Below are 27,974 nucleotides of genomic sequence, written 5' to 3' on the forward strand. Positions count from 1 at the left end.
CTGTTTGAGATCAGGCAGCGAGTGACTGCAGAGCCACGGTGGGACCAGGCCTCCTGACTCCCAGCCTGGAGCCTTATCCTCTGTGTCCACCCTGATGCAGTCATCAGAGAAGCCCAGGGCTCTCAGGTCCTGCCTGCCTCCAGCCTTGGCTCTGAGCTCAGCTCAGTGCCTGGGGAGCACAGAGATCAGGGGCCAAGGGGGTAGCTAAGGGCTGAGGGCCACCAGCAGCTAATCACTCCCAGGAGTTCTGAGACCTTCTGCAAGAAAGGGATTTAGCTGATGGGTCAGGGCTTCCTGGAGCCCTAAGGGCCCCCCTCCCTGATCGCACTAAGTAGGAATTCTCTGTTCAATCTATACAACCTTGACCTGATGGGTAGGAGTTTGTGCTGTAACAGTAATAATAGGGAATTAAGAATAGCCAATGCTAAGTACTTTATTTATGTGCTAGGATTGTTGTGTTTTATGCACGTTAATAATTTATTCTTTACAGCAACCCAATGAGGTAGGTAATTACTCCCGTTCTGCAGTGAGGAAACAGAGGCATGCAAGGCTTCAAAATCCACTCGAAGTTGCCAAGCCAGTAAGGGGCGGAGTTCGCCTTTGTACCCAGGCTACTGGCTCAGAGTTCATGCTTTTAAGTGCCCCACTTGCTTTACTCAAGGGAGGCCTGATCTTCTGGGAGATTTCGGGGCAGTCCCTCAGAATGACAGCTACCTCCTGATGAGCACTCACCACGGGCTGTGGTATTGCTACAGATGAGGGGTTGGCTCAGAGGGGTGAAGGGCCGTCCATTCATCCCAGCTTCTAGCGCGCACTCCACCCACCCACCCTGCCGGCTCCCTGGAGCCTGCAGGGATTGCCTGCGCTGGCAAAGCAGAGGCTCAGGAACAGATAGGAGCAAAGACTAGGCCTTCCCCTCCACACCTTCAAGCTCTGCTTCCTCCTCAGCCCCCCAGGGCAAGTGAGTGAACAGCGGGAGCTGGTCAGAGGACTGAGTCAGCTTCTGCCAGTACCTCCTGCCCGACACCTGCGGAGCCTCAGAGGCAGCTTGGGAAGAGCTGCATCCTGGTAGCCACGGCCCACACCCACCTAGGCGAGAGCCCATTGATCCCTCCCTACCAAGGGCCCCACCCAGTGACTCCGCCAATTTTTTCTGGGGCTAAATGCTGAGGTACAGGCAAAGCAAGGACTCAAGGCCTAACAGGCCTCAATAAAGAACTCAAGCCTTGGGAAATGGGGAGCCGTTTATGGTTCTGAGGGAGGGAAGCAAAGTGATCCCAAGAGAAATGAGGAAGGCGTGAACTGGGGAGGCGGTTATGGGCGCTGACACCCTGTGCAGTTGAAAATCCACATGTAACTTTTGACTCCCCCAAACCTTAACTATTAATAGCCTACTGTTGATTGGAAGCCTTACTGATAACATAAACAGTCAACACATACTTAGTATGCTATATGTAGTATATACTGAATTCTTACAATAAAGTAAGCTGCAGAAAAGAAACTGTTGTTAAGATCACATTTACAGCACTGTGCTATAAAAAACATCCACAGATAGGTGACCCCATGCAGTTCAACCTTGTTCCAGAGTCAGCTGCACTTGGTGGTCAAGTTGGTGGGACTTCTGAGGAACTGCAGACAAAGGGAAGATCAAGAACTGAATGACCTCCAGGTTTCTGGCTCGAACAAGCAGATGGGTGGTAGTACCACCAACTCAGAATGAATATAAAAGTCAATTCAGATAATGAGTATAAGTCAATTAAAGAGCTTAATCTTGGACATGCGTACTTTGACAGGCTTTGAGGCACCCAGTGGGAGAGTCCAGCTGAGAGCTGGATAGACAAGCCTGGAGCTCAAGGGTCAGGTCTGGCCTAGAGAGTGAGAGATTCTAGAGTTAATATAAAAAAATCAAAAGGAGAACAGACTTTTAGGAAGAGTACTTGGACATTAAATTTTAGACTGAGCCATGGAGGCCGGAAATGGAAGCCTGGAGAATAGCAATATGTAGGAAGAAGTGAAGGGATGGTCAGAAGGGACAAGGAGGACCAAAGAGGCAAGGTCCCAGGAGCCAAGTGAAGAATTTCATGAAGAAGGATCACAGGATCAAAGGTAGCAGAGGAGGGGGTGGGGGTAGAAAGTTAAGAACCACGGACATCCTCTGGGTCTGGCAATTACAGTCATCAATGACCTTGCCTACAGAGGGCTGGGGGTGAAGGGGTGCAAGGGAAGGTGGAGGGCATGGGGTCAGGAAATTGACTCCAGGGTAGTCAGAGGTGGATGTGGAGCCCATGGAAGTTTCTTTGTACAGCAGGAGGACTGAACACATTAATAGGCTGAACAGGAACAAGAAATACAATGAGGTTCCAGATGTGGTAGAGGTCCCACAGAAATGGGGATGGGTGGGTTGGCTTTGAACAGGAGGGACATACTGTCCCCAAGACCACAGCAAAGGAGGTGAGAAGTATGAAGAAAAGCTTTCAGATGAGAGTAAGGAACTTGAGAGATCATACCTATTGGCCTTGATTTTCTTGAAGTAGCAGGGTAAGATTTTCTAGGGTAGGGAGAAGAAGAAATACAGGAAAGTTGCCTAGTAACCTCTATAAAGACTGAGCCACAAGAAAGGATCAATGCCAAAGGATCGATTGCCCCCAAAAAGGCAGGGAGGCGGTGGGGGGCGGTGACCATGAACCCGTAGGGGCCCTAATGTCTCTCATGAGCAGAGCTGAGCTTCCCAGGGAGGAACAGAGGTCAGCCTGGGTTGTAGACCCACCCTTGGAATTCTGCTGGGGGAGTAGGGTAGGTGCAAGAAGACAAGGGAGGTGCAGTGGGTCTGAGTGAGAAATGGAGAGAGAGAGACCACCAGGAAGTGTGTTGGCCTCAAACCATGGAGATCAATTCTAAGGCCCTAGGCCCCAGGGCCAAATCCAGTGTCTTCCAGGCAGGCCAATCCCGTGCTGAACAGCAGGTCCCATGGGTTGGATAGGAGACCCAGGATTTCTGAGCATGACACTAAAATTCATGTTGAACCACATGAGATGGGATAGTGTCACTTTTGACCTTTTCTGTAATTAACTGCAGGGCTCATAATCCTGTTCGCCCTCTGCAGGGCTCCCTGTTCTTTCTTCATTCATAGAAAGAGGAGGCACACTCTGGAAAAGTCTAAAAATCAATTTTGTGTGTGTGTGAGGTGAAGCATATCTAGATGTTTGGCTGTTGGCTGAATCCTTATGTAAAGTGAACAGTCATCCTAATTTTTTATACTAATTGACTTTTACATACTTGGCTTATTGATAGTTAGTGATAGCTGCCTGCTTTATTTTAAATCCTCAACTACCAAGGACTGGTTGGATCATCGGCAGAATTTAACCACGACTCCGAGAAACACTGTACTCGAGATTCCCCCCAGGTGGTGCGGTCTAGTGGGGACAAGGTAGTGTTAGACACCAATTTCTGGATTGGTTACTCTTGATCAGTTAACACGTGCATCTGCCCACCTTTGAAAAGCCCCAATTTTGTGCTTCTTGAAATAAGAGCATCCTCACTGTGGAAGAATTACAATGCCCCCCCACCCCACTCCCGGCCTTCCAAAGCAGTGGGTGGCCCTAGCAGGTGCCGGGTATGTGCCAGGCAAACGAACAGGGCAGGGCTGGAACCCGTGCTCGTTCCTCCCGGTGGCATGGGGCCTCCTGTCAACGCCACCGCACACCTTCATGCTGGCTGAGCGTATCTGCTCGGATCCCACAATCACTCCAGCCCCTTCTCTGCTGCATCCCTTGCTTGCTTCAAGGCCAACTCCAAAGTCTCTGCTCTTCCCAGAAGCCCCATCCCCTTTATATTAGTACTGGACTCTGAACTTGGGCAAAATCTTTGCTAACTGAAATCTGCACCTCACATTGTTCTCTTAGCTCGCACCTCACCAAGAAACCAGCAGGGGGCTCCACACAAAGCTCCTCAATACAAGTTTGAGGGCCCAACCGGAGGGCAGAAACTTGAATCAGATCTGGCTGGCTCCTCTAGGTGCAGGGCTCCGGCCTGGGTCTTGGCCGCACCCCACCCTGCACGTTCTGGGGTGGGACTGAGGGCACCACGCTGGGCTCCTCCGGATGGCTCCTTGGCGGCGCTCATGCTTGCTTCTCCCGGGCAGCTCTGTTTTCCACCGCTCCTTGAAGAGCCGTGGGTTTTCATTAGGGAAAACATAGGGGTTTTGCAGTGAGCAGCTTTTACTGTGTCTGTGAGATACTGACTGACATCAGGACTGTACAGAGTTTAAGGCGGAATGTCCCACAAAGATGAAACACAAAATCTCAAGGTAATTGCCGACGGCCAGTGGACAGAGCATACGAGGGGCTGGCCTCCACCCTTTCTCCCCCTGGCCTCTACCTGGAACCCCCCGTGGGCCCTGCCACAGTGTCCAGGACTGTCCAGGCTCTGTTTCCCTGCCTGGACCTATTAAGGACAATGTTCTCTGTCCCTTCTCTGGGACATAGCACTTCTCACGTCACTTGTGAAACATTCTTAGCTCTCCAGATCTCTTGAAATCCAAGAAGTGAGAGAAATAAGACAATTTAATGATGGCTTCCTGGATGTACAGACAACAGAAGGACAAACGTTTCTCTCCATGCACTGGGACAAGGAAATTCAGAGGCGAAGTGGAAATCCGAAGACAGGAGCTTTGGCATTCAGAGCCACTGCTCAGCCTGCTGGTCATGTGGTCCCACCAACTGTCTGGCTCAGCAAGTGCAGACACAGGGAGGTGTGGGTGAGGGCCCAGGTGGCAGAGTAAGCAAGGTGCATCAGCACCGCCGTGCGCTGGTGGAAGAGTGTGGGAGAGCGGGGGAGGGGACAAGCGTCCGGGCGTGCCCTGAAGACACGGTGCGGCTCAGTGGCATCGGCTGTCCCACCAGAGCCATCCTGAGGGCTGGAATCAGGCTTAGCTGGGGCTGAGGTACTGGAGGTGGGAGGAAGGCGGCTGCATGACCCAGAGCAGAGAGGAGCGCATGCGGAGTGTTTTCCTCTGACACTCTGAGCCCTGGATGGCCCAGCTCCATCTTGCAAAGGCTAAGAATGTTCCCGAGATTTGGAGCTGGAAGGGTGGACAGGGTAAAGTAAGGAGGTCCAGACTGTTTCAATCCTGAGGCCACCTGAGGTGTCTCAGCTCTGCTCTGGCCACCACTCGCCTCCCCTGAAGCCCAAGATGTGAGCAGGCGAGCCAGAGACCAGGGACCCCATCACCCTTCCCAGATCCCAGCTGGCTACAACCTTCCTAGAAAGAGAAGAGGAGGGAGAAAATGGCCACGGGCTTTTAAAGAGAAAACCTGGGAAGGGTGGCACCGAGTGGGGGGAAGGGGTCTCTGGCTCCATCCAGCCCCAGAAGCTGGCAGCCGTGGCCTCTGGTCCTTGCCCTGACCTTGGCGGCCCATCTAGCTGAGCATCTTGTGCCGATCGAAAACGGTCTTCCGCTGCTCCTGCACCTGCAGCTTCCACCGCTGCTGAGCACCTTCCACGCGCTCTAGGACGGTGTTTGCTCGAGGGCCCCCCAAGGAGGCAGTGGCGGCTGCCATAGAGCGAGCATCCTGCAGGGGAAGAAAAGGGAGAGAAGCTTTGGTGCTGTGAGCTGGTGGCAGGGGCAGTGGGAGGGGGAGTTCTCAAAAGCCTCACACAGAAAGAAATGCCCTTAGAACATTCCCAAAGGTTGAGCTCCCCAAAGATAGGGAGGCTGGACCTCCCCACTGGTTGGGGGCGGCTTGAGGGCCTTGCCTTGTCGTCCACAGGGCCCAGCACGGCACACCAGGCCAGCTGCAGGCTTGGTGTCTGCAGAACGTGTAAGAGGGGCCTGGGAAAGGGGGCGCTCTGGGAGGGGTATGAGCAGAGGCCCCAGTCACCACACAGCTATAGCTCAAGCATGTCCTCGGCTGCCTTCCACTGGCCTATTTCTTTTTCTTTTACTTTATTTTATTTATGTATGTACTTTTTAGAGAGTGTGTGTGTGTGCAGGGGAGAGGAGCAGAGGGAGATAGCATCTTGAGCAGGCTCCACATTTAGCGCGGAGCCCGATCCCACAATCCTGGGAGCATGACCTGAGTGGAAATCAAGAGTTGGCCGCTCAGCCGATAGAGCCACCCAGGCTCCCCCACACTGGCCTACTTGTAACCGCAAGAGGAAGACTTCTTCTTGGACCGTTCGCCTCATTCGGTCAGCAGAGGCCCTGATGCCGCCTGCTGTTCGCGGACAAGCATCAGTGTGCCCCGTGGCGGGTACGAGGCTGCAGAACTCCTCCGCCCTGCTGGTGAGGGCGCAGGGACAGTGGGGAGGCCCAGGGGTTAGGGCCTGGCTGCCCTGACGTGGGTTCCGGCAGGGAGGCCAGGCCCACCGAGGAGTGTGCATAGGAGCTGCCCGGCCAGGATGGGGATTGGGAGCTGGACCCCAGCCCTCCCAGTCCAGAGCCCGCTCTGGCCCACTCCCCTTTGACAGGTCAGGTCAGGATGGCTCCATTCCTCCGTGTGCCCCACTGATCCCCTTTCCCTCTGCTCTTGGAACCGCCTCTGTTGTTAAAGGCAGCAGCTCCCCTAATTACTACCTCTCTGCCTCTGAAGCTCTGGAGCCCATGCATTTCCTGCAGGACCCCAACCTGATCTTTGGGGGGAATTAGAGCCGAGGGCCAGGCCCACACCCCTGTGGGGATTTCCTCCCTCGCTCTCCCTGCCTCTCATCTCCTGCCACACATCTCTTAAGGGATTAGCACACCTCTCTAAGCCCAGAGCCGCCCAGTAAATGCAACTTTGCTTCTAATGCCCCGAGCTGGCACGTCTTCTGTCGCCTCACAGCTGCCAGGCAGGGGAGGAGGGAGGGGTGGTTAGGTGAGGGTAGGGGAGGCAGAGGGGGCTGGCATTTGCAGAGCGGTGGCCGGCTAGGGGCGAGGCTGAGAGGTAGTTCACTGTCGCCATGGAACTCCGAGTCACAGTCTCAGGAGGAACGCTGCCCTCTGGGAGCCCCGGTCCAGAACCCTGAGGAAGCTTCCTCAGCCTGGATAGCTGAGGATCGCGGGGACACCAAGGATACGGGTGCTGGCAGCGTGAGGCAGGGGGTACACTGAGCCTGGAGTCAGGACTCCTGGGTTCTAGGCCTGGGCTCCGAGGGACCACCTTCTCCCTGGCTCAGACCCCTCCCCCCACCAGCACTCATCTCACAGGCTTCCAAGTGGGAGCTGGGAAAGAGGGATGGCCTTAGCCACCTAGCACCCGTGTCCCTGGACAAGGGCTTATTCCTCCAAGCTTCAACTGAATAAAGCCAGTCTTTTCAGACTTTTTTGACTATATTCCCAGCAGGAAGTTTTATAAGACACTTAGTATGAGGCATTCTGATGTTCTCTGCTCTGCTCCATTTCATTTTTTAAAATGTGGTCACAAATCAGTAAACTCAATTTCATGACCTAACAGTTGTGATCCCTACTTTGAAAAACCTGGTTTCGGATTGGGAGAGGGTATGGCAAGGTTAAAGAAAACAGTACATATACTGGCCGCCATGCAATAGGAGCTCAAGAAATGTTTGGTTTCCTTCTTCCTGGACTGTTCGGCTCAGTGGCTAAGAACACTCTGGAATCAAACCAACCTGGCTGTGAATCCTGGCTCTGACGCCTATCGGGATATGCCCCTGGGCGAGTCAGCTCATCCTCTGAACCTATTTCCCCAGCCACCTGGCGAGGACCGTACGAGCGGCTTCTGGATGAGGCAAAGGAAGCAAAGCCTTCAGCAGCGCCTGGCAGAGAGCAGGCACCACAATTGTCTGCGTCAGACCCTAGACCCCGTTGGTGGGAGATGGGCAGAAAGTCAGCAGCCTGCTGCCAGAGGGAGCTGCCTTTGAAAAACCCCTGTGGCGCTGTACCACCTTTCAATGCAGTTCCTTCCTGGTTCACCTGTGCCAGCTGAGTGTGTGTGTGGGAGGGAGCAAGGACAAGCCTCCATGTGGCCGTGCAGGGGAGGTGGGCACTGAAGGCCTGCTGGGGAAGTTGTTGGCCCACCAGCACCTGGCTGTCCTGGCTTCGGACACCTCAGGGGCTTCTCTCCCCACCTGCCCCCTGTCCCCCACCCCCCACCTCTAATTTCATCCCTCCTGGGTCCCACAAGGAGTGCCCAGAGGGGAGCTCCAAGGTGTGGGCTGGGGCACTCAGGTGGGCTTGGAGGTCGGGGCAGCCCCATCCCCGCTTCTCCTCCACTGCTCTGCAGCTTGGGAGAACGTCTTGAGGAGGGGAAGCCAGAGGAAGCCAAGAGCAGAGCATTAAGGGAACACGCTGAAATTCACCGCATTACCACAGTATCATTTGTTTTCCCTTCATGTAAAGTCTTAACAAACAGCTCCTAAGTGGGGGAAAGCTGCTGCTGAGAGCCTCCGTGTTTCCATTGCTAATAGTCTGATTAAAAGGTATTAAAGACTCCACATCTGTTCTAAAGACAGCCCAGAGTGGGGCCTCAGCCTTGCCTGTTCTACACATAGTGTCGCAGCTGGAGGGGGCGGGGGGAAGCACCTTTTCCAGCCTCTTTCCTCTGATGGAGCTCCTTTCCTCTGAGTCTGGGTCTCTGGGAAGTCAGGGAGGCCGGAGGGCAGCTGGGACAGGAGGAGGTGCCTGGATACCGACAGGACTCCAGGGGATGCCCAGCAGGACCAGACTAGCAGGACGATGACAAGCGTTACTAAGTGGCATGGGTTCTGCTAAGTACAATGCGTGGATTATCCCCAGGCTTACAACACTGGCACATGGGGAATGTGACTCCCATCAGCAGATGGGAAAACTGAGGCTATGGGAGATGAATCATCTTGCTACCCAAGGTCACACAACCATTTTGGTGGCTGAGTTGGAGTCTGAACTGTGTCTGTGATTTTCTTATCCCAGCACTCTGCTGAGCAGGTCTTTCTTTAACTGGTTTCTCCTAAGAGGGAGCTGACGTGGAAAACCAAAGAAGCATGCTGGTATCTTTCCGCTAGCTCAGGGGAAGAACAAAGCACCTGTGAAGACACCCAGAATCAGGCGCTTCAAGCTACCCTCCTCTCCAGGCCTGGGATGCCCCAGACCCTGGCACACACAGGCCACAGCTGACAACCACCACCAAACCATCCTAGATGGAGCCTCTCCAGTCCTCGTAAGAGCACTGGTTCTGAGTCAGCCCTGGGCTGGGCCGGAGCCTCTCCGATGACAAGGAGCTGGAGGAAAAGAGAACCCCCCACCCAGGGCTGGGGCCCCTCCACCCTTCTTCCCAGTCCTGGGTGTGGGGCAGGCGGTCTTATCACTTATCCGGTCATACGGCTAAGAATGGCCCTGGTGCAAAGCCCTTCAAAAAGTGACCACACAGCCTCCCTCCGCTTTCCCAGTTTAGCCCAAATCCTTCCTGCTATCGCCAAATCCCACTGCTTCTCTGCTGCAAAGCTCTCCCTGACTCCCACATGCTCCCCAGTCACCTTCCTAGGACGTGGTGCGATGCCCCTCCCTCACCCAAAACCCCTGCCTGCATACTTAGCTCCTCACAGATGAAACACTTGTGGGCACAGCATTCCAGGCCTCAGAGCTGGCTGCGGTGTGCTCCTGGCCTTGCCTCCCCTGCGTCCCCCAGCTCTGCAGCCACACTAGCCCAGGCGGCAGCCCCTCACCACCAGAGCTCCCCTCCAACTGTCCCAGGGCCGCTGACGTGTTCAGACCTCACAGAGACAGACCCCTGTCGAGCTGGTTCACACATGACCACAAGTACATGGTGTCCATTCCAGACTGAGGAGCCCATGCTAAGGGATCAGGCGTCATAGCAAGTAAGTGGCAGTCACACTCCAACGCCGAGCTATGGCTCCAAAGCCGAGCTATGGCTCCAAAGCCCTGCTCCCAACAGCAGTGCTGGGGCCCTCCTAGCGGATGCTCTAGAACCATGTACATTTCTGTCCGTTCCTAGAGGAGGTGGGAGAACCGTCCCCATCAGCGTGGGTCTCCAAGACTGTCAGCTTCCACGGGGTGGAGGCCCTCAGCACACAGCACGGCCCGCCCATCCGTGGACAGAAAGGGAGGCCATCCCAGTGGCCCTGAGCCTTCTCGCCACCATTCTTTGCTTCCCCACATATCTCTCTCACATGGGGGTGGGGGGGCACCCAGCCCCAGTGGGGTGAGATCTCGGAGAGCCCTCAGAGCTCAGGGGCCCATGCTGCATGTGGCAGAGACACCCAGAGCCTCATGGAAACCCTCATTTCTCTCTCTTCAAAGAGGGCCAAACCCGTACATCTAACACAGCTCTGTTTGCTGTTTCTGTCCCAGCAAACATGCTTGCTTCCTCCTTTCAAAGGGTGTCTGAGCCTGGGGATTAAACCTAATGCTGCTGGAATCCCAGGGGAGGCAGCGCGAGGCAATCAGGGCCCACTGAGGCCTGCCAGCACTTTCAAAGGGAACACGACAGGCTTTCATCTCCCTCCCCAGGCGCTGGGGTTGTGGGGGAGTCTTCCCTTCCTCTTCCAGACCTCTCGCCCCAGGGCAGGAGAGCTCCTGGCTACAGGAATTGGGGGAATGGAGCCAAGGGCCCCCAAACCTGGGAAGTGATCCAATCCCTAGATCTAATCTCTGATTGGCTCCCAACTCAAGGTGGGGGTTGGGGTGGGGGCACTGGAGCCTGGACAGTTTCCTCCTCAAGGTCATTGAGTTGTGTGGGCCCAGGAGAACTTTCAATGGACCTGAAAGGTCCTATTCCAACTCTCTTCCTTATAGGGCAAAAGCTAAATCCTTTACCCCAGGGGAGACCCCGTCCTTCTTGCTTCCTTAAGGGTAACATTCTCCAGACCGTCAATGAACCCAGAGACCAGCCTCAGCCCTGGCTCCACCGCTACTCAGACAGGTGGCCTTGGGGCCTGCTCTCCCTGTCCCCAACCCCACCCCACCCCCATTTCCCCAAGTGCACTGAGACAGGTGGGTCAGACCAGGGGCACTGGTTCTCTGGAGAGAGGAGACCTTTGGGCTCTACTGACCCCAGTGTCCCTACAGCAGCTGAGCCGTCACTGTCCCATCCATCCCCAGCTGGCTATGAAGACCCCTCTGGCAGGAAGCCTTCCTTCCCAGACTAACAGGAAGGAAAGGATAAGTACTCAGCCCCCAAAACACCCACTTTCTGACTCTACAGCTCCTAAAACCTGATCTCACCAAATGCCTTCATGGTCCCTGCTCATTTTTTGATTTGCACTCTGTCTTGGGGTGTAAACCCGAGGGCAGACCTGAGGTCTACCAATCTACACAGAGCCGCCTGCAGGATTTGGAGCCCAGCAGGAAGAAGAGCGGCCATGTCCATGGAAAGATGGAGCCGCTGGACCCCTAGGAGGGATGACCTAGGAACACCCAAGTTGAGGACACCACCCAGAGTCACGAGATGAGGGGGTAGGGAGCCAGGAGTACTGAGACTAGGGGACAATCCATGCTAAGGGTGCTGAACAGGGGCCGCAGACCCCCCTAACCACCCTCAGGTACCCAGGAGCCGTACCCTGCTCCGCCCCCATATCTGTGCAGAGCTGGCTGGGTCAGGGTATCAGAGACTGAATACCTCTTGTTACCTTCTAGAACCTTGGGGTAGGAAGTGAGGGACTAACTAACACTCAAACCCCCCCACCAAGGCAGACATCCTTCCACAGTGTGTAGTGTGGGCTTGCTGGCTTCCGCTGGAGGGCCACCTAAGCCCACTGTCCCTGAAGGCACCCATGACACGTGGCAGGACTGCACCCCTTTGCAGGACAAGCCTCTTTCCCACTCAGGCAAAATCTGCACCCAGGGGATGTCTTCCCTTGGCTTCATAATCTGCTCTCAGGCTCTGGATGACCAAATCTAAGCCCCCCGCTCTGCCTAAAGCCCCTCACACAAACTGCGGGCAGCCACGACTTAAGACTCAAGGTGGGGAGTGTCCAGGTCTCCTGGGGGAGAGGGGCCTGCACTCAGAGCCAGGGACGGCAGGCTGCTCCGCCCTCCGGCACCACACCAGGGTGGTGGGAGACACAACAAGGCCATGCCTGAGAGCCACGCATTCCAGAGAAATCGCAGCGCGGGCTGTGTAATCATGGGGCTGTATCTCTCAATTACTCCCCCAGCCAGGACTGCAATTACCACATTACCCCTAATCGCCGAGTGTTTATTAGCAGTGCTCCTCCCCATCAGAGCTGCTATTACTGTACATTAATAACCAGGTAGGCGCACAAGGTTTCCTCTTGAACACAGACCACCCAACAGCCAGCGCCACAACCTCCCAGGCCCCAGCTCCGAAGGGGCGAGGCTCATCCTCCCTGTTCCCTCTCTGGCCAAACCCATGTCACCAGAAGGCTGGGGGCAGACTGGGGACAGTCCAGGCACCAAAAGGAGAAGCAGCAGGGCCCATGGGATGGCCAGGCCTCCCTGCTCCCCTGGCCCAGACCCACAATGCCTAACGGCTACACACCGAGGCCTGAGCCCTGGACCCTCTTGGTGGGAGATGTGCCCTTCCCCACCTCCAACCCAGTGCCTGAAAGGTTCTAAATTATGACTGCCTGGTGGCAGTGTAGCCGATGCCTGGTGACTTCTCATGACTCCAAACGCACTAGCTTACAGGGGAGCTCACGAGACCTGTTATCAACGGTGTCATCGGCAAGAAGACTGCTTCTTAGGTCTTGTTCAGTCTCCCTCTCATAACTCCTGATTGTGGGTCCTCATGCCTCGGCCTCACCTGGGTGTGGCAAAGCCCTCTTCTGAGGATATGCCATCTGAAGGCCGCTATCGTAAATCTCTTTGAGTTTGGCTTGGTTTTTTTTCAAGCTAAACATCTCCCAGTTTCTTCAACTTACCCTCCTGGGACATGGCTGTGATGCTTCGCCCCTAGGAGCCCCTCTGACTCACTCCCTCCTTCCCTCACTCTGGGGATAGTATCTTCCAGCAGCCGGGAGCCACAAGGACACAGCTAACAGGCTGCTCTGTGCTTTCCACAACTTCTCAGAGCCCGTCCCTTGTGGTAGGGAGGGGCAGTGAGACCTGCCCTGCCTGTGGATACCTCTGCTCTGAGCCCATATGGTGGCTGGGTGACCCCATAGAGCGGGGTCTCCGGGCACACGGTGGGGAGGAGCCTCCCAGGGGGACACCATCTCTGCCCAGGCCAGCTGCACACGCACCACTTCCCACTCCCACCAAGAGCTTTTTTCCGCAGCTGGCCTCTGCCCCACCCAGGGCTTCCTCTGCAGGGCACCCCTGACCATTCAGCGTGGGGACAGATGGAGGAGGACAAGAGTGGCTGCAGGCCATGCTGGGCCTGACTCCAGCCCCGCCAGCCCTGACCTGAGGGGCCTGCAGGTTGCCTGGTGTCAGTGGTCCCCCATCTTCTTTATCTCATGAAGCTGAAACTCCTTAGCCTGATATTTGAGGCCAATACTAATCTGGCCTAACCCTACTGGCCAGCTCTGTTTGCCACTATTCCTACATGCCTCCCTTATCCTCGGAATGCTCCAAATTCCTCCAGCACACACAGCAATTTCCTACCTCAGCACCGCCACCTACTTTATTCCTCACTGGCTCGTGAAATCCTGCTTTTCTCTTGAAGCATCTAGGTTGTGCTTTGCGTCGCACAAGCAGGTGCTCTGTAGGTGACTACAGAATCACTAATGGACAAACCTGCTACCTCCAAGTCTGCCAACAGCTTCGCACCAATGTCTGAGCAAGCGGCATATTGTGCATGTTTCTGTGTGACCGGCCCTGGGTGGCCCATTTCCCCAGGGCTGAGAAAGGCAAGGCAACAGGAAGATATGGCCCCTCTGGCTGATGCACTGGGACTGCCTGATGCCAGACGTCAGGAAACCCGCAGGGCCACCTCCCGCCCCATCTGGAAGTGCAAAGGGCAGTCCCCTGCTAAGGAACGTTCTAGAGTCTGGGTGACGTGTGGGACGCTGGCCAGGAGAAGAGTGAACCAGAGCATGGGGGTTGGGGACACGGATCCCCAACGAGGTCTCTGTGATGCTATCCTCGTTCTGCCCTAGGGACTCGCATGCTGGGGGCCCAGGACCCAGTGCATGGGTAGAGGAGTGGCAGGGCCCCAGTGCCCAGAACCCCGGTTACCTCATTCTCCTCCTCATTGTGCAGCTGTTCGGTATATGCATCCGGCTTTCGAATGAGAGGGTCCACCAGCATCAGGAAAGCCATGTAGAGCAAGAGAGCCCCCACCACTGACAGGTAGATGACAATGATGACCTGAGGGAAAGAGCCAGCCACCCTGTGAACACGCACGGCCAGCATGGCAAGTCGTGCCAATTCTTGTGCCGTGCATATTTGATGGTGTTGCTGCCTCCAGGGCTACACTGGGGAAGTCTGAGGCTTGGGGGGCAAGAGGGAAGGGGATATGCCCTATTCCACATGTGTACCAGCTCTGCCCTAAAACTCAGGGGATCCCACAAGAACGGTGGACATAAAAACAACAGATAATGAAGGAAGACGTCTGGATCCTGATACCCCAAGAGGCTCCCAGTACTGGGGGGCAGGGAAGCAGGGCCTACCTGGTTATCTCTAAGAAAGGGAAGAAAGCAATGGGACACTAAGAGCAAGGAAGAGCCGGCAGGTGGAGAGGCCTGAAGGCAGAAGCCGAGCACCTGGGCAAAAGGGCTCACTCCCCCTGCCAACAGGATGGATCGATACGAAGCTTCGGTCCTGAGAGGGCATGGCAATGGGTGGAAGGGACAGGCTGGCAAGAAGGTGCGCACTGATGGCCAGAGGCTACATCCCCCCGACTCAGGTGGCCACCCTGCAGGGGGCGAGGGGCAAGGGCAGAATGACAACTTCCTGAATCTCCTATATATGTGGAGAACCTCACAAGCTGGAAGACAGATTGAGAGAGGCTAATTCAATGTTTCTCAGTGTGATGCTCTGGGCATCTGAGACAGGATTCTCCAAGACACTCAGCAGCCACAGTCCCTGTATGGCATTATGAATACACCTCAGTTACTGGGACCACAGAAGCACTGTCATTTGTGTCCAAATGCCCCCTGGGCGACCAGTAATCACCTGACTCAGAACCGTGAGGCTACACCGCTCAGCCTAGGTACCAAGGCTACGAAGTGAGAGAGATATAACTTGAACTCAGACTTACTGACAATCTCAAATGCTTTCCTACTTCTACATCGCCTGGCCACCACTGGCTTTGGATCCCAGCCTTGGCCCTAAATGGCCTTCGAGGAAGGGAGAAACCTTGGGACTTTCAAGTCAAAGCTCAGCTCAGTCAAAGGTCAAGTTCAACTGGACTAACTTCTTCCCTGACTGGGGCATCAGCATTCATGCCTCTTTAAACAGGACAAATGGTCAGACCTCTTGCCTGTACCCCAAGAAGGGGAAGGGGAGTGGAGGCCTAGTATGTAACAGGCTAAAGCTGGGGGGCTGAGGGAGGCTCCTTGGATGAAGGACTGGAGGGAAATTTGAGGGATTAGGAAGTGTGTCTGATGAGGTCCCCGTATCAGGAAGTCTCTTTCTGCCAAATAGGGAGAGGAGACACCTGGCTCAGAATCCGGTCTCAGCCATCTGGTCCCCAGAGGGTGGGGCCCCTGGAGCCTGTTCAGAGCAGGAGAAAAGATGCTCCGGGAGCGGCCGGCTCAGGCGGAAGATAAAAGAAGGCAGGTCTGCACAGCTTGACAGGGCGACGATGGACATGGGGACAGGCAGCTGCTGTCCCCAGAAAGGTGAGCACACAGGGGACTGCAGGGCAGGAGCTGCTACTCCCTGGTCTGGGCAGGACAGCAGGGGACGTCTCAAAGCCTCAAAAGGAGAAACCCGGACTAGGCGGTGTCATTAAATTCCTAAATCCCTTTCTCGGTGCTATTTCTAGATTCTGCACAGAACAAGCAAAAGTAAGTTTAAAACCTAGCCAGGAAGAACTTAAGCTAGAAATCGGTAGACGAGGTCTGGCTTAGGTGTTAGAACACAGACTAGGAGGCCCGAGGAGACTCTGGGTGGAGGAGACTGCTAGCGTGAGCCGTGGTCCTGTTGCGTCCGCCTCAGGCAGAGGAAAGAACAAGGTCCCTGTCCTCACTCACCGTGGTAGTGGGCGTGTCTACCGCTTCTCTCCTGAATTCACCCAATAGCCTTGGAATGAGGGTCAGGGCTGAAGCCCCTCCTGCCCAGCATCCACCACGCACATACCTCGCCCTGGTCCACAGCTCCTGGGAGCTTTTCGGGAGTCTGAGGAGCTCCATTAGACTGGATGCTCTGGGATGGGGGTGGGAGGCGGGCTTCCCACTCTATTAGCAGCAGCCCACCTGGTGCCCAGAACATAAAAGGCACCCAAAAGAGGCTCATTGAAAGAATGGGAGAGAGAGGAAGGGAAAAACCGGGAAGAATGGGAAGAAAAGAATGACCCTGAACACCTCTCCCAGGTTCCCAGTCCTCCCTCCCCACTGTAATGGGAGCCACCAGACAGATGTCAGAGGAGAGAGCTGGCTCCAAGAAGGTGTGGGAAGTGGGCCCCTGTGACTGCGACTAGGCCAGCCCAGAAGCCAGTCCCACAGCCACTTGGGATGCTAGCAATACAGCCAGAGACCGTGGGGGGCCGGCCAGCTGGGGACTGGGAGGGGCCTGCTCCCGAGAGCCAGGCTACCTTGATGGTGGTGGTGCTGCGTTCCTCATACTTGCACTCGCACAGCAGACAGTAGGCCTCCACGTCGTGGCCGGGCACCGGCATGGGTTCTACCACGTGCAGGCAGTTGCTGCAACAGAGATGGACAGGGTGGTGGGAGCTGGGCCACAGGAAGCAGGCAGCCTGGGAGGGGAGGTGCTGGGCAGAGGTGAGGGTGTTCCTGGGGAGTGTGGAGTTTGTAACGGGTCAGGCTGGCATAACCCCCTTCCAAACCCAGAGCTGCACAGCACCTGGCCACTGCCCATCCAAACCAGCTCTCCAAAGTGTACCTACAGGGCTGGCACCCAACACGCTAACGTTCCCCAAACTCTGCCCTCAGCTTCCCTCTTGCCTCCTGCTATGGCCTCCCTGCTTGGGCTCATCCATTGCAAAGATTTTCAACTCAGACCTGGTGAGGCCTAGACTGGAATCTAGTCAGGACCACCCCGGGGCCCTCCTACGTCCAGCTGCCCACTGGATTCAGCACAAGAGCGCCCCACAGGGCCCGCAAACTCTACACCCCTCTGTCCATCCGCCCCCAACCCCCCAGCCCTGAAGTCTGTGTTCCAAATGGCAGAACGCACCCCTACTGTCCACTCTACTGACCAAGTCAAAACCCGGCAATCACCTTTGATACTGCCTTTTCCTCTCACCCATGAATCTACCAAAAGCCAGTGATTTTACCTCCTTAAAAGTTTCTTAAGACCCACCTTCTCTACTGTGTCCCACTGCTGTGTCTTAGATGAAGCTCAGATCATTTCTGCCTTGGGCAAATGGCCCAGCCTCCCCCTTGCCCTCCTGCCTCTCGCCCGGCCCTGTGCCAACACTATCTGCACCTGGCAGCCGAGTGGTGTCACCAAAAGGAAACTCCAGTCACATCACCCCCAGCTTAAAGCCTAAAGCTGGTCAATGTCTCCACCCAGCCTCTAGGGTGAGGACAAACTGAGCTGCTCCTCCATGGTTACCAACTGATCCACCTCACTCCAGGGCTGCCTACCTGTCCAGTTCCATCGCCTGCCACTCCTCACCCTGCTCCCCATCTTCCCATGCTGATCTTCTGGACTCTTCTCTGAATGGGACATGTTCCCTCCCTTGATACATCTCCTGCCCTCTGCCAGGAAAGCACAGCTTTGCCACCTTCCTTCTCCATGCTCTGAACCTAAACGTCCTCTGAGATCCAGCTCAGAGACCGGACCCCTCCCCAAGCTCCTCTCCATCACCGCACTGCGATTTTGCCTGTATCTGTACAGTCTCCCCCAGGGGATGTCCTCGAGGTCAGAGGCCATGTCCATCACCCCAGCTCCCTGGCAGAGCAGTGCTTAGTGAACAAGTGACTGTCAAGTGCATCCCATGCTCTGACAGCATGCCCACTTTGCCCCCCTTTTCCTAACAGTGCCCCCAAGTAAGGTGAGCTAAAAATCACAGGCCCCACGTTTGAAAAGGAGGCGGGTTCATGAAGGCAAAGTGGCATCTCCACCACGATGAGGTCAGGACCCAAACCCTGATCCTTGGCTCATCTTTGCCTCTGATGCTCAGTTTCAGTGGGGCCCGGGCTCAACTCCTTACCTGGGCCTCTTGATCAGTCCCAGCCCTTCTCAGGGCAGCAGGTTCTCAACATGTATGGTTCACAGACCATATTAAGCAAATGACCTGGAGAATGCGCCTTTATCATTACCACCGGGAAAAGGCCAACACAGCCCCAGAGGTTCACAGAGGCGAACCAGGCATCAAGCGCCACGGATGGCCAGGTCTGGGCTGTCCTGGCTGTACCCCTAAGTGTCTGGGGCTCTGGGCCTATTTTCTCCTCTCTGTGATGCAGGGGCTGTAGCAGATGACCTGTAAGGCCCTTCCAGGTCTGACAGGAATCCTGCAAGAATCAAGCATAGCTCTCTGAAAACAACCAGGCCTGTCTGAGCTATCCAGGGTCCTTCTAGACTCGGGATGGTTTTCTGGCAGAGGCATCAAAGACGTGTGATGTGATGATCAAGTGTTGAAATAAAAATGAGATGTCCTCTAAAGTCCTCTGATCCCTTTAAAAATCTAGAATGCAGCATACATGCTTTCATCGCAACCTCTTGACGATTCCGGTTTCACCTCTGGGTAGCGACTTCAACACACCACCCCGGCTGCTGAGGGGGTCCTCTTCTACTGTAACTAAATGCAACATTTCCAGAACCTTCACCCTGCCACTTCTGGGACAAGGCCAGGTTCATGCACAACACTTGGTCATCACTGCCGGGACTTCTTCTCCAGGAAGTCCCTACAAGCCTCCTGAGGACCAGAGGCCTCCCTATCTGAGCCACATGGGCTCCTGGTTTGGAAGGTCACTCGAGTGCTGCAGTGGGATATTTGGACTACCCCCCAGGCCAAGGTGGAGTGTCAGGGGCAGCTGGGAGGGGCGAACCCAGGTTCTTCAATCTGGAATGATGGTACTCACAGGAAACAGGCTATAGAAGAGTTAGGGGAAGAGTAAGTGAAAAGCTGAAATCTTTCTGCTCTGGCTCTGGCCCTACTGAGAGTCAGTGGGACTCTAAACATGACCCTGCCCTCCAAGGCTTTCATTTACCTTTTTGGGGATAGGTGGTATCAAAGGACTCCAAGAACTGGCCATGAAGGGGAGAGTCTACAAAGATAAGCTGGGTTTGATTCTCTGCTCTTGCATGTTTTCTGTGATTGCAGGTCATTATTTTCCCCTTCTGGTCTCGGTGTCCTCATTTATAAGTGGAGGCTGAACTCTAACAGTATCTTTCAAGCTGTGATCTTTTGGGTACTCCAAAAAAACACTGTGCAGGGAGGTGGGCTGAGGGAGGGGCAAAGAAAAAGGTCCATCTCGGAACCGGTTCTGATTTTGTTTTGTATGTTGTGTCTCCAAAACAGATTCTGTCTGTAGAAAGGTTCAGTTTTTAAAAGTCTGGGAGACAACTGAACTAGCCAACCTATCTGGTTCCTTCCTATTCTGGGATGGCCTCTATAACATATCTCCTTGGCAGACTCACCAATAGAGCAATACTGTCAGGGTCTGTGCCCTTCTACAGGCGTGTGGTTATGAACTCCCAGCATTAGATGGCAGGAGACCAGCACCACAGGAAGACAACCACCATTAAATGTGAGGACTGCAGCTTAGGCAGTTCTGGCTTCACTCTGCACTACAAAGGAGGGTGCAAGTATTGCGCCAAGCTGCAGACCAATGTGACAGCATGGCGGCAAGGTGGCAGAGACCTGAAGACACAACTCGTCTCTGGCCCTAGCACCGAGGCTGTAAGACCACATGTCAAGCCCCATCCCACCCCTAAGGGAGTGTCGCCAGTGTCTCTGGGTCCTTGGAATCCTGTCCAGCCTCAGTTTCCACCTAGCCCCCTAATGGGACTGTCTCAAAGCTCTCGAGTTAAGACCGTTCATTAGGCAGTCCCTTAATTCTACGTCTAAGGGAAGATAAATTGCAGCTTGAGAGGTCTAGGCAAGACTCGTTTCTCTGTGGGCATCCATGCTTGGGTTTTCAGGCCATACTATACCCCCAAGGCAGAGGCACTGCTAATAAAATCTGCTGTTGCCTGTGGGATGTTGCCTTATTGCCTGCTGTGGGGCTCGGACAGTCTATCAGTTCATTTCCTGATGTTATTTGAACTCTAATGCCAAGATACACGGAGGTCACAGGGCTCCTCCCAGGACTTCATGTCTCAGGGCTTTGTGACTCCATCAGGACGGGCAAAACCAGAGGCAGTCTACCTATGCTGTGGGAGGTGCTCAAGTTTTCTTGGGCTGTCGTGTAAGTCTGACGATGATAATCTATGTAGCTTCTAATAAGGCACGATAGTATCTATTATTATCAGCTGACATTTACACAGCACTTACTGTGTGCCAGATATTGTCTAAGTGCTACACTTACACAGGTATGTATAAGCACATAATGCACACAAACACACATACACACACACACGTATTCAATACTCAAAATACTGCCACCCATCTTACAGAAGAGGAAACTGACGTACACTGGAGAGTGAGTAACTGCCACGGAATGAATAAATGGCAAACCTAGAGTTAAGGTCAGGCAGGCTGGATCCGAGCCTGTGCATCTAACTAGGCAGCCTCCTGGAAAATCACTCAGGCCACCTCAGAACTGCGGAAGTTCAACATGCTGCTTATGATCACATAAGGAACTTTAAGAAAACATTACCCCTGCCCTCCTGTCCCCAATTCTTCCTGAATCAAAATCTTATGGGGGAGGAGATCTAACGCACGGCACGGTGACTATAGTAGATCTTAAATGTCCTTGCCACACACACAAAATGTAATTATGTGAGGAGATGGAGGCATTAATTAGCCTTACTGTGGTAATCATTTCACAATATGAACATCAAATCATCAGGCTGCACACCTTAAACTTACACAAAGTTCTACATCTAACATAGCTCAGTAAAGCTGGGGGGAAAGAAACCCAACAAAATCCAAAATCTTGGGGGCAGGAGGTGCTGGGAATCTGTATCTTCTCAAAGCCCAGCTGATGATACTAATGTACAACCAAGAGGGGCATTGGCCTGGACATCCCGGCCCGTGATGTGAATCCCTTCTAACAGTGCCCTTAGCAAACCATCAGCCCATCTGCGCTCAGACCCCTCTGGGGATGGGGCATCCCAACTCCTAAAACAGCCTGGGTTAGAAATGTTTCCTCAGCTCACACTTAAATCTGTTTCCCAGATTTCTTTAAAGCTGTTTCTATTGGCTCCAATTCTACACTAAAAAAAACCCCACATAACTGATTTCCCACTCCCAAGCGCCCCACCTCCCAGAGCATGCCAGCCCTGTTCCTGGTCTTTGTCAGTCACCAGATGTCCCCAGGCCCTCCCCTCTTGGAGCCTCCCTGAAATCACTCGTTCTAGGACAATGTGTTGCAAGCTGGTCTCCTCTCTCTGAATGAATTTGTGCTTCTTTATGTCTTTTTAAAAGTGAAGCCTCTAGAAATGAATTGAGGACTCCAGGAGTATAATTTAAATTTCCGTTTTGGATTTTAGACTCTGCAGTTATAAAAAGGGAACACTACCTATCTTGCCTACCTTACAAGGTGTTAATGACACTGCTTCAGAATAACACGCATAACAAGGCTTTGCAAAAATACACAACAGATCCCACAGTACGTGGGCACACTAACAACCTCTCCCAAGTTCTCTGCTACCATCCTGTATATATTAGTAAACACCCAAATCAAAGCAAGATAACAGAATCCACTTCTCTGATCAGGAACTCCTCAGCGAGAATTCAAGACACCTAGACCCTGTTCCCTAATGGCTGTGTGACCGTGGACAAAACAGTCCTTTGAACACTCTCCGTAAGAAGAGAGAGCAAGCTTATCCTCCAGGGGTCCAAGAATCCCAGGAAACACCTGTAACTTCAACTAGTTGGGGCAGCCATGACCCAGCCTGTACAGTGCCTTACCAGTCTTTCTGGGACACATTCTGGTTGTAAATGTGCCCACTGATGTTTCTATATGGTGGACAGATGCATTTGCAACGGATATCTTCAGAGCTCTGGAAGAAAAAGCATATCAGGTAGACAGGGCCCCTGGGTTCAGGTTCTAGCAAGACTTTGAACTTTCATTTCCCTGTTCCATATATGAATGCCCTTGACCTTTCCCATCCCCAAGTTCAGCAAGGAATGACTTCTGCAGGAAGGACGCTAATATCACAGGATCCTCAAGACATTCACTGTCCAAGTGGCAAATGAGACTCCCGGAAAGCTGCCTGGAGTTGCCACTTCCTTAGTAGGGTGCTTTGGAGTAGGGGTGTGTGTGGCAAGCAAAGTGACAGTCCTCTACTCTGGGCTCCACATCTGCTGTGTGTACCTCTGTCCGGTGATCTTGATGGTGTCGAGACCCTTTCCCCCCACCCCTCCATCATCCTATCTCCCACTTCCTACCTTAGGATTAGGGGAAGGCAAAGGGCAGAAGTGAACCAAAAAAAGTGGGTCATTTCCATGGGAATACCCAAGCAACCCCTTACAAAGTTCTTCCTCTCTGAAATGGGTAAGAAACACCACCACAAAAATTTTTATTCCAATCAGGAATTCCCAAGGGGGACCAGAAGCAAACCCTCTGACCCCATCTTACTCAAAGCCTTGGTGATCTTCCAATTTTCAAATACCACAGAGCTACCCAGCTCTGGGTCATATGCCCCTTAAAAAAAATGGCAATTTCTCCAGAGTCCCAGTGCTTAGGTTGGGTGAGGCTGATCACCCTTGGCAACAGAACCTTCCCAACTGTGTAGGACTTCACACTTAGCATTTCTACCCACTGTATTACTTGATTCTCCTTAAGTAGAGTAGGGGCTAACTTATTTGAACCCAGGAGGAAAAGAAGGTAGGGGGAACTTAGGGAATTCCTTCAAACACAAACTCCCTTGCTGGAATTCTACCTCGGTTTCCATCGGATCCAGAACCTATGCTCTGTGAGCCACCCCACTCCCCTCACTCCACCCCTCCCGGAGGCCTGCAGTCCTGCGTCTGCAAGTCCCCAAAGTATTGCCCATAAACGAGTGAGAGGGGCAGGGCTGGAGCAGCAGCTACCTCTGGGGAAGGTGGTCGTGTAAGAGGTGCGGCTGTCTCACCTCCCTCACCTTGTTGGCTTGAGCTGGGAACACGAGCAAGCACCCGACCACGGCCACCAAACACAGAAGCTTCATGCTTAGCAGGCTTGGGGGGCCAACCAGACTGGACACCTGCATAAGAGATAATGAAGTCGGTAAAGGAAAAGTGACCACAACACAGCCGGCACTCTCGGCCTCTCGCAGGGACCTGGGAATGGGGTTGGGGGCTGGGCTCAGCATTCCACGGCCTCCTAAAACCCTGTGGCCAAATGCTGCCTTTCCTCTCCCCCAAGTCTCCGGCTCTCCATTGCCCACCCGGAGCGCCCGAAAGAGAGGCCTCTAGGGGACACGGCCGCAGGGACCCTCGAGCTCAGAGGAGCAGCCCACGCTCTGTGCTCTCACCCCCGCATTCCGATCCACCGCCCTCCGCCATCTCTGCCTCCGCCCGCCCGGCAGCTCCTCCCCGCTCAAGGCCCGACGAAAACTTTGGGTGCAGAGGCTGGAAGACCTGATCCGACCGCCAAAGCCAGTGTCCACCTAATCTGGGGGTCCTGGGCCGGCCCCGGACCCCCCAGTGCCCCCACGACCCCTTCCCCCTCCCCCAAACGCCCCGTCCGCTAACCTGCAAGCCCCGCCGCTGCCGCAGAAGACCCAGCTGGTCCCGCCCCCTCGTGGCCTCTATTGGCTGCCGGAGCAGCCGCTCAGCCCAACCTCGCTATCGCCAAGGTAACAAGACCCACCTTCGCCTGGGCTCGGAGGCTCCGGCTCAAGGGAGAGGAAGGCATTTCTCAAACCCGACCAAACAAGAAAAGGGAGCGTCAGCCTTCCAGACAGAAACGTGGAAGGATCTTGCCTTTGTGTGGCCTGTACAACTACCACCGTAGTGCTTGGCCCCTCTTGGTATTATAAACGTCGGGGATCCAAGAGGGACTAAGCTTGTTTCACCTTGTTGTTTTGAAGAGAAAGCACTTTATACACAATAAGCTAGGAACAACAACAATAACCTTAAAACCCCAATACAGGGCTTTGTCCTCACTCACAACCTGGAAATGTTATTTAGGGATCCATGTGTTTGCTGCATAGGACTTTGTCAGAGCCCAGCTCTACTCTGCCCTCCACCCAGCACCCTGAGGAAGAGAAGGAAACCAGGGGTGGCAATGAGGTGGAGGGCTGGGCCTGTGAGAAGAGTCACACTCACTGGTTACTTGCTCTCACTGCCCAGAGTGCCGGTTCTGGACCAGGCGGACTGGGGCAAGATGTGCAAGGCCAGCATGGGGAGTGGGATGGGGTGCTGGGGAAGAGAGAGGGAAGTGTGGCCTGCTGAGGGGCAGAAGTGAACTTCTTGCCAGAAGATGAAGGAAAGAGGACCCATCTGAGCCTGGGGTACCAGCCCCAGAGTGAGGACAGCCAAGCTTTGGCCCTGGCTTTGCCACTAAGGAGCTATGTTACCCTGGGAAAAGCCATGAACCTGCTCTGAGCCTCAGTGTCCTTATCTGTAAAATTATTTGGTTGGATACTAAGGTCCCTTTCAGCTTTGAAATTTGGAGGATTTCAGGGAGAGGCTGATGTGGCCCACACTTGATGTTGGTGGCAGGAACCAGCATATGGGCTGGGTGTGGGCAGAATTAAGTCCCTCATAGGCAGACTCGACGCCTTGGGTGTACGTAGTTGAGTTTATGTTCCTTTACCTGACTCATGTCTTATGCCTCTTTAAATCCTTAGCACCTAGCAGACCACCCTACCCTTGGTGGGTGCTCAGGAAATGTTGCTAAACTGAACTGGGTGGAACTAAATGAAATCTCCTTGGACAGCAGGCAAGAGGCACAACGGTGTGACACAAAGTCATAGCTCAAGGACTAGGGAAGGAATCTGGTTCCTCCCATCCTAGTTGTGAGGATTTGGGTAGTTGGTTAGCTTATGCTTTAGGGGAGCTTCAGTTTCCACATCCATAAAATGAGGCTAATATTACCTACCTTTCAGGGTTATTGTGAGGATATAATGGGTCCATATGTGCAAAGCACCAGGGACAGTGGCTAGCACAATGCAGAGGAGGGGTCTATAAACAGAAATGTTAGATCACTCTAGGGGGGTCAGAATGTCTGCTTTGGTGAGTAGGCTGGGGCAGAGAGAGCATGCCTGCCACGTGGGGACAGAAGGAACAGTTCAAGCACTGGAAAAATACCCTCCTTCTTCCAATTCATCTCGTATATGGAGGTGGGGAATTTCACAGGGACAAAAACAATGGGTCTGAGTCTCAGTCACTTCCCAGGAATGCCCCTCTGACACCCAACATTGCAGGTGCTCAATGCTGAGTTCACCATCTTGCTCATCTAATGGAAGCCAGGCCTCCATCCTCCTGCTTTGCTCAGGTCCCAGACTGTGATGTCAACTTATCCTTGACTCCGTTATCTCCCGTCTCCACGTCTAGTCTATGTAGGTGTCTCTGTGGAGCAGTTATCATCCCCCTGCGTGTATCCCGCTGTAGCCAGAACTCTGCTTCCTGAAATAACACTCCCTTTCACTGTCCTCAAACCCCACTTTCAGCCCATCGCTCATTGCTCAGTAATCCCTGGGTAGCATCCTGTCACATCAAATCCAGACCATTCCACTCAGCATCCAAGCCCTGGTCTCCATTTCTGCCCTCACCCACCATAGCTCATCTCTGGTTACAGCTCACCAGGCATCTCCTATATTTGACTTTGCTCACACCAATCCTCCAATAGGATGTCCTCACCCCCTCAGCCCTGCCAATCCTTTTCCTTCATCTCTTTCAGACCTCTGCCCTAAGCACTTCTCTTCTAGAAACTTCTCCCAGGTAACCCTATCTGACCCAGGGACCCTCATTCCCATTCATCCTCTGTGTGCCCTGTGTGTAAGTGGCAGGCCATTGAGATAAGTATGAACCTATTTATTCAATTCAATCCCGCAAATATTGGCTGAGCACTCTCAAGGCACCCCAGGGGGTACAACAGACAAGCCACATGTGAACCCTGCTTTCAAGAAGTGTGTAGTCTTATGTGGGAGTAATCATACAACCAGGAAATAACTTAAAATAGAAAGTGATCTGGGGCGTCTGAGTGGCTCAGTAGGTTAAGCGTCTGAGTTTAACTCAGATCATGATTCTGTGGTTCGAGAGTTCAAGCCCTGTGTCAGTGGGCTCTGTGCTGACAGCTTGGAGCTTGGAGCCTGCTTCAGATTCTGTGTCTTCATCTCTCTGTCCCTCCCCCGCTCATGTTGTGTGTGTGTGTGTGTGTGTGTGTGTGTGTATCTCTGTCTCTCTATCTCTGTCTCTCTCAAAAATAAACATTAAAAATTTTTTAAAAATAGAAAATGATGTGTCATAGAAGAGTTTCCCCCCCTCAAAATATTTTTGAGCACTATGTACCAGGCAGTGTGCTAATTGCTGAGGATATATCAGTAAACAAGACCAACCCTGTCCCCACTCTCATGGACCTTGAAGTTTATTGCAGGAAAATGACAAATCAACAAGTAATCGCAATTCTGGGTGGTAAGAGCTATGGTGGGGAAGACCTGCAGAGGCTGGTGCGAAGCCTAGACCAAGGGCCAGGGGACCCCAGAATGGCAGAGAGGAGGCTTTGAAGGTAGTGGAGGGGCTGCATGAGCTGGGCCGGTGTGGTAGGCAGAAGACTGGCCCCCACACTGTAATCCCTGGAACCTGTGATTATGCGATCTCTCATGGCAAGAGGGATTTTGCAGATGTGGTTAAATAAAGGCCATTGGGATGGGAGAGTAGCCTGGATTCTCCAGACGAGCCAGATCTAATCAGATGAGTCCTTAAATGAGGGAAACCTTTTCTGGCTGCCGTCAGAGAAAGAGATGTGGCAATGGAAGCAGGGTCAGAGAGGTTGAAAGTGGAAGGGGCCATGAGCCAAGGAATGGGGACAGCCTCTAGAAGCTGGGAGGGGTAAGGATCAGATTCCCTCCTAGAGCCCCTGGACCCCGGAAGGAACACAGCTGACACCTTCACTGTCATTCGGTGACACCTGTGTCGGGCTTCTGACCTACAGAACTGTAAGATAATAAATCTGTGTTGTTTTAAGCCACTAAATTCATGGTAATTCATTACAGCAGCAATAGAAAACTACTCTAGCTAGGAGGCTGGGCAAGATTTGGAACAGAATTCAGGAACACGGTGATAATGGGGAAGGGCATCCAAATAGAGGGGGTGTAGGAAGAGCCAAGAGATGGCCCTGGGAACATGCATGTAGGGAAGAGCAAATGGTTTGGTTTGGCTCAAACCCAGGGCAAGTGAATGGGAAGGGAGGGCAGAGGATTAGCCAGGGCCAGAATTTCATGACAGCAGAGAGTCGATGTGAGCCAGGGAATGAGTCCTGGCCCCTGGCTTGGGGTTCAAGGGCAGGGTGAGGACCAGGCAATTTCAGAAATGTGCTGCCTCCAGCAGAGGAGGCTGAATGAAACTCTGAGCTTTCTGCTGCTTCCTCGTGGGACTGTTGCTCCTTCACCTTGCTCCCTACTCCCAGGTTTGGAGCTCTGGGACTTAGCCCACAGCCCAGAGCCTTGGTTTCCCTCCTTGGTACCTGCCTTTACCCCAACAACCTCATATCAGTTGGCCTGAAAAGACCAGGTCTTGGCATCTATGTCAGAACTGAAGGTCTGTGCTCCTCCTCACTCCCTGTCCCCACGCTTGTTCCTCCTAGAGAGGGACTGGACTGCTGTCATCATCCCCAAGCTGTGCCTATTCTCTCCGGCATCAGCCATGTACCCCTGCGCTTCCTCTACTCCCAGCAAAGCGAATCTATCTGTC

At 53.7% G+C, this 27,974-nt stretch overlaps 1 protein-coding gene across 3 annotated transcripts; it reads right to left on the reverse strand.

The window, feature by feature from the left end:
- Nucleotides 1-419: 419 nt before the first annotated feature.
- On the reverse strand, nucleotides 420-23,859 carry TMEM9 (transmembrane protein 9). 3 transcript variants are annotated; one of them, XM_029935434.1, is made up of 7 exons: nucleotides 23,591-23,763; nucleotides 23,219-23,320; nucleotides 22,044-22,135; nucleotides 16,593-16,701; nucleotides 14,072-14,203; nucleotides 5,405-5,570; nucleotides 420-1,629 (listed from the first exon to the last, which is right to left on the reverse strand). In XM_029935434.1, the coding sequence occupies exons 2-6, from the start codon at nucleotides 23,282-23,284 to the stop codon at nucleotides 5,418-5,420; spliced, it is 552 nt and encodes a 183-aa protein (XP_029791294.1). In that variant the 5' UTR covers nucleotides 23,285-23,320; nucleotides 23,591-23,763; the 3' UTR covers nucleotides 420-1,629; nucleotides 5,405-5,417. The 3 variants fall into 3 exon arrangements, with proteins under 3 accessions (XP_029791294.1, XP_029791293.1, XP_029791291.1); XM_029935433.1 differs by lacking the exons at nucleotides 420-1,629; nucleotides 23,591-23,763 and adding an exon at nucleotides 23,811-23,859 and having other exon boundaries at nucleotides 4,545-5,570; XM_029935431.1 differs by lacking the exon at nucleotides 420-1,629 and having other exon boundaries at nucleotides 4,545-5,570.
- Between the last annotated feature and the right edge of the window lie 4,115 nt (nucleotides 23,860-27,974).

The sequence above is a fragment of the Suricata suricatta genome, chromosome 3, assembly GCF_006229205.1.
Source record: "Suricata suricatta isolate VVHF042 chromosome 3, meerkat_22Aug2017_6uvM2_HiC, whole genome shotgun sequence".
Lineage (NCBI taxonomy): Eukaryota > Metazoa > Chordata > Mammalia > Carnivora > Herpestidae > Suricata > Suricata suricatta.